Source organism: Aquila chrysaetos, chromosome 2, assembly GCF_900496995.4.
Source record: "Aquila chrysaetos chrysaetos chromosome 2, bAquChr1.4, whole genome shotgun sequence".
NCBI lineage: Eukaryota > Metazoa > Chordata > Aves > Accipitriformes > Accipitridae > Aquila > Aquila chrysaetos.
Window position 1 is genome coordinate 26,526,837 of NC_044005.1, and position 6,000 is coordinate 26,532,836.

Below are 6,000 nucleotides of genomic sequence, written 5' to 3' on the forward strand. Positions count from 1 at the left end.
TTTCCTGGAAATGGCTAAACATCTGCCTGCCAATGGGAAGTAGTGAATTAATTCCTTATTTTGGTTTGCTTGTATGCATAGCTTTTGCTTTACCTATTAGACCAACTTTATGTTTCTCGCTTACTCTTCCAATTCTCTCCCCCATCCCACTGCAGGGGAGTGAGTGGGCAGCTGTGTGGAGCTCAACAAATACATCAGCATCAAGCCACTGAAGTCACACAGCACTGGTGGGTCAGTATAATCCCCAGTTTGAAAAAGTCCTGTTAAGAGTTATGGCACTTGAGAGTAGATTAGACAAACTGCCCATCTCTCACTAGTAAACACATCACTCAGAGTGATTTTTCAGACAGCTCTTGTACTATGGTTTGTTCTGCCCTCAAGCCAAACCCAGACCATTCCGGGAGTACTCAGACCAACAAGAGGAAGAACTTCAGCACTCAATATATAAATTGCCTTTACTTTATTATGGCTGCAGGGAATCTCAAATCATTAAGGGACAGTCTTAGCAGTTAATTGTCACCTTCCTACAAATATACAAACGGCTACTTAAACTAAGACCACTTGCTTCCTCTGTTGTTTCCACAATCATTTATAGATCAGGCTTTGAGTCATGTCATTACCCAATTTAGAACCACCATCACTCCCTCATCATGTTCCTGCATATCCTTCCTTCTCTCAATTTGTGTTCATCTCTTGCCACGTTTGGCAAACAATTTCAAAGATTTCATTTCACGCACACTTTGAATCACAATACTGCAGCACATCTTCCTCCAGGAAAAGACTAGGTGCAGTCCCACAAGCAAACTATAAAAACTACCTCCTCATTAAGGATCCATATCCAAAGTTTTCTCACTGAATGGGAGTTTATCTACTGAATACAGTAGGGTTTTGATCTGCCTTAGGATAAGGAGCCTTCTAGAAAGCAGACAAAATGCTAGATATTTTAGCATTTACAGAGATTCATTCCTACATAACGAAGAGAAACAAGCGTCAGTGGATGGGAGGAAAAAGAAGGTAAAAAAAAAATTCAACTCTGAATATACAACTTACGTTTGCCTAAAAACACATTAGTTTCATGACATTCCCCACTGCTAGAGGAGTGAACAGTAGTGGAACCAATTCAGTATCAAAGTGTTTTGTAAATCACCAGATCACCACAGACTGCTTCCAAGTCCCACAAGCCATGTCAGTCACTCTCCCTCCCATCAGCTTGTGATGACAAGCACACCATTCACTCTCCTAGGCATTCAATTTTCTTCTCTCTTCCTCAGGATATGCCCTTGTTACACATCTGTGCAAAGTACTTCTCTTACAGTATCAGAAAAAACAGCTAGAGCACAGTGAGAGTGAGGTAAGCACAGCCAGCTTCACTCTGCTGCTAGCAGCAAAGTGCTATATTTAGAGCAGCAGAGACCAAAGCATGATCCTTCACTGCTGTGAGGGATACTCTGCAGTGAAGAGGGTTGCATGTATTTCTCTCTCCAACTTTGACCCTCTCTAGTGAGTCATATAGCACAGATCACACATGTGGTGTTGGAGAGGTCAAATATTCCAACCCCTGGCTTTCCAAAGAGAATCCCAAGGATTTGGCAGCAGATGGTAAATGTCATTTGATGCAGACACTTGCACAATAATTAGTTTGAGAGCAAGGAACAACTGAGACAGAACAAAGTGATCTCCCAGCATGGTCCTCAAGTAACAGTCCAGACAAAGCTGTTTATTTACTCTTTCAAATGCTGGCACAAATAAAGGCCGGATGAAAGCCTGCTGGTTTAAGTTCAGGTTTGACATGATGGAACAGACTCTGACTGGTGGAAAAAAAAGCCCTCAAGGAACACTGTCCATCACTGCCACATCAAGTAAGGGTATCTCTCAGTCCATCACCACTGCCCTGCAACATTCAGGGGCTACTCAGCACATTCCCTTTCCAGGACTACCAGCAAATAGCTCTCAAAAGATAAAAGTGCTTTTAACAACTAGTAGCAAAAAGGCATCCACTAGCCTCTCAAAAAGGCCCACTTTGCACCTATTTTTTAAAAAGTGGCTATTATTTGCTTAAGGAAAAAAATGACCACTTTTTTGCTACTTCCACCCTGTAATGGTTACAAACAAACCACACTGATTCAGTAAAAATGCAATAGTGGTCCCCTGGATCAGGACAGTGAGAACGTATTACAAACTATGCTCTTCACAGAAAATAGCATTGAGAAGCTTGCACTCCAGCTATTATCCACAAAGCCCTCAATAACCAAGTGCCATCTGTCCACTCTGACAAACTGCAGGAGCTAGACAGCCAGAACACTTCAATGAACCTTAACATATGAACAATTATACTGGGTCAAACAACTATACTTTCCAAATCCACTGTCCTCTATCTGATAGTGCCTATTACAGTGGATGCTTGAGGAAAGAATATGAGAACATGACAAATACAGACCAACTGTTTCTTCTGTATATTCCTCCAGCTTCTAGCGGTCAGCAGTTTAAGGACTTCCTGATCCAGATCTTCCATCTGGGCTGTAATGCTTAACAGCCCCCTGATAAATCTATGCTCCACATCCCTGTTTTGGACACATTTAAATTTTTTACCTCCAAAATGTCCCACAGTAGAGTTCCAAAGCTCGTGTTTCATGAAAAAGAATACTTTTTTTTTTTTTAAAATGTTTCCTCAATGTCTCCTGCTCCTTACACAATGATATCAGCAAATAAACAACCCTATTCACTTTCTGAAATATTCTCCATCTGATTCTCAGCAGTTGTTTCTTTTCTAACCTGAAAAATCTCTTCATACAGAAGCAGTTTTATAACCCCAAACCTTCTATGGAGAGAATAAAAGTCATACGCAAGGGGAAAACTTCCCAAGAGTGACACACAAATTCAGACCATGACATTTACACTGCTCATTTTCATCTCTTTTATGAGATTGTGCCACAAATTCATCAAAGTTCTCAGAATTGTAGATGAAGACATGCCAGACTCCACTGTTTGTACAGGCTTATCCTGTAAGTAATGCAAGTTCCCACCAAATTCTTTATCATCTCTCTACATTTTCCCCATAGCTAGCCTTTCAGGACCTTATTCCAGATCCAGAGCAGAGATGCAGAACTGCAAACAATATGTTTTGACTGAGGTTCACACAGTACCTGCACAGAGGACTAGCGGTCATGATGGGAGACCTGATCTGTTCCCTGTTACTACTTATGGTAAATTCTGAAAACAAGAGATCAGTTCACATCAATCACGCAACAGAAGTGCCAATGGTGGATTTACTCTCCAAAACTCAGGCCACAAGCATGCCACTTTGTAGCTGCAGGGCCACATATATTTCAGAGGGCTCCTTGTGCAACAGAAGCCAGAAACATATCAGCTTGCCAACTATTCAAGGAAGCGTTTTGGGTCATCAGTACAGCATTGACAGGAAAGACTTGGAAAAAATCTACAGTTTAGAAGTAGCTGAAATATTTCTCCTCTTCAAAAAGAGAACAGCACTGAATAACTTTGATAAGAACTTCTAAAAGCAAGGCACAGGATTTACAAGCAGCTGCAAGCAAGGTGGCCATCTGACTAGCACAGGGAAGAAACCGAGCTCTCACCATTCTGACATGTTTTCGTCTGAGCCCTGTTTCTGTTCATCAGCTTCACACTCCATCCGCTCCTTCCTTCCCCCTTTGCTGAGGAAGGGCCTGTTCTCTCCTGATTCACAAAGGCCATGACTGGATGATGTCCAAGGGGCATTTTCTTTCCAGCGTGAAAGACGCTGTTTCTTGGCTGACTTTAACCTGCAGCCCCTCTCGTAGTTCCACTCTGAGACCCTGAGCTTTTGCTGGAGACTGGCAGCCACCTCTGATGTCACACGTTTGACTTTCCGTCGGCGCCTGAGAGGTCGACAGGGTGCATTCTCTGTAAAGGAGTCTGACTCATGCCACGAGTGTTGCTTGCTCCTTAGGGTGGCACTGAGAGCTGGGTGTCGTTTGACCACTGCCATGTCATCAGAGTCACTGAAATTGGCTGTCAGCACCTCGCGGCAATCCTTGACAGCTTCGTCCAAGCTTGACTCTGAGGCCTCACTGTAGCAGCAGGCATGCTCTGCCTGATGCGTGAAGTCTGAACGTCGTTTACGACCCCGTCTCTTGCGAAGCTGACGCCGCTGCTGCCGTGGGCTTAGGGCCATCTCTTCCCATAGCTCATCCAGCTTGTTTTGTTCTGAAGTCTGCTCTAAGGCTGAGGCCAAGTCATGCACCAGTTCATCCATTGGCAATGCCTACAAAAAATGACAATAAACAATTAGCACCAGACATAAACGCCGCTACCAACACATCACTAGACTACAGTATGCTATAGCCTTTGTAACATTAATCAAGTTACACACTTACTTTGGAGTTGCCTGGGAGAACCCAATGCAGGACAACTGCTGCTTCTTGGGCTAACACTCACTCCTTCCTTTTGCAAGGGTTAAATCCCTCTTCTAACCATGGTAGCAGAGATCTCGCTACTGCAGCAGTTGGGTCAAGTGCTCTGTGTCTGAAAAGGCCTTAAGGTTGCATCTTTTGCATTGAAGCAACATGCTCTATTACACATCTTAAGGGTATGACAGCCTGCAACTAGTTCGCTACCTGGTGTCAGTAAGCCACAGAGAGGGGTTAGCCTGCTCGGCAAACAGATCGAGTCTTCCAAACAGTAGACAAACAGCAAAGCTGAGAGTAAAACAGGTGGTAAAACTAGTAGTTTGCAAGCCAGCATCACTTCAACAGCAAAACAAGGCGCAGGGGACCCTGCGCCCCTTACACCGGGGTGTATGAGACCTAGCCCCAGCTCCTACTGCCAAAAAATCCAACCCCTTCCACCTCAGGGCTGCCAGTGTGCCAATCCCAAAGCCCTGGCCAAATCCCTCACCTCACAACCTCCCTCTCCCCACCCGCGCCTTGCAGACGTGGGATTTCTCTCCCCACCTCCTAGCGGGCTCAGGAACACCCGCGCCCCCATCCCGCTGAATAACCTACAGCCGCAGGCCGCCTCCCCTCAAGTCCGAGCGCCCTCAGGGACTCGGCCACACCATCTCCCTCCCCTAAAGAGAAGCCCGGTTCTTCTGCCGGCCCCACCGGGAAGCCCTATCCCCTCCACCCCACCACCCCCCCCCCACCGCCACCCCCCGGCACCCGCCACCCTCCGTCGGGCCTCACCCCCGACCACTCCTCACACCATCCCCCGCCCCTCTCCTGCCCCCTCGTTCACCGCTTCCGCCTCCCCGGGCCACTTCCTCCCCGCCCGCCCGCCCTGTCTTGTCTGGCTGCGGTCGGCGGGGGGGGGGGGGGTGGCCGCCAGCAGACCCGCCCCTCAGGCCGGGGCTACGGGTGTGCGAGGGTCTTGGTCGCTTCTCCATCGATCTACTCTATGGTTCGTGCCGCTGCTGGAGCCATTGCGGATCATTTAACTTGCTAACGGGGCAGCCCTTCCTGTATGCTTACCCATTAGCTGCTTCGTTATTATATATATCTTTTTAATGGGCAACCAATAAACTCGGTATGCAAGCTCCTCCATTTCTGCTGCTGGCACGCTAATTGTGTATATCAGGATGGAAATTAGTTATCTCCTAAATTAAACCTCACAGTGTTACTCCCCTCTCCTTAAGCCTTGCACCTCTTTTCCTATCATCCTTCCCATTTTACACATCACCGGCAGCCATCAGAGGAAAGCCAGGTGTGACCCTGCCACCGTCCAGTTTTGCTTAGCACTCCCTTTTATTTCTCATCTTTCATGTTGGTTTTTGTTTGTGGTTTTTTTTTTTTAACCGAGGTGGCTGCATTCATATTCAAGCCCATACTGGTTCATTTTTCAAGTAACACTTAACAAGGCAGCATATCAAAGGCTTTGCAGAAGTCCAGATATATTACGTTCGTGGCATTCTCTTTACTAATTTTGTAAATTCAGTCAGAGAAAGTAATCAGGTTTGTCTGACATGGGTTGTTCTCTATAAATCTACGCTGCTGCTTATTGCTCATA

At 46.0% G+C, this 6,000-nt stretch overlaps 1 protein-coding gene across 14 annotated transcripts in view; it reads right to left on the reverse strand.

Annotated features, from left to right (window-relative positions):
* GPATCH2L (G-patch domain containing 2 like) overlaps nucleotides 1-4,834 on the reverse strand; it is a 46,496-nt gene extending 41,662 nt beyond the window's left edge. For 4 of the 14 annotated variants that reach the window (XR_005934092.1, XM_041129067.1, XM_030031364.2 and 1 more), the window contains exons 1-2: nucleotides 4,374-4,828; nucleotides 3,594-4,261 (exon numbers count right to left, since the gene is read on the reverse strand). Coding sequence is in view for 10 of the 14 variants with exons in the window: in XM_041129067.1 (XP_040985001.1) it covers nucleotides 3,594-4,252 (659 nt within the window). In the remaining 4 variants the exon portion in view is untranslated. Of the gene's footprint in view, nucleotides 1-3,593; nucleotides 4,265-4,373 lie in introns of all 14 variants that reach the window. The other 10 variants (XR_003925848.2, XR_003925849.2, XM_030031412.2 and 7 more) reach the window with 8 other exon arrangements.
* Nucleotides 4,835-6,000: the final 1,166 nt, after the last annotated feature.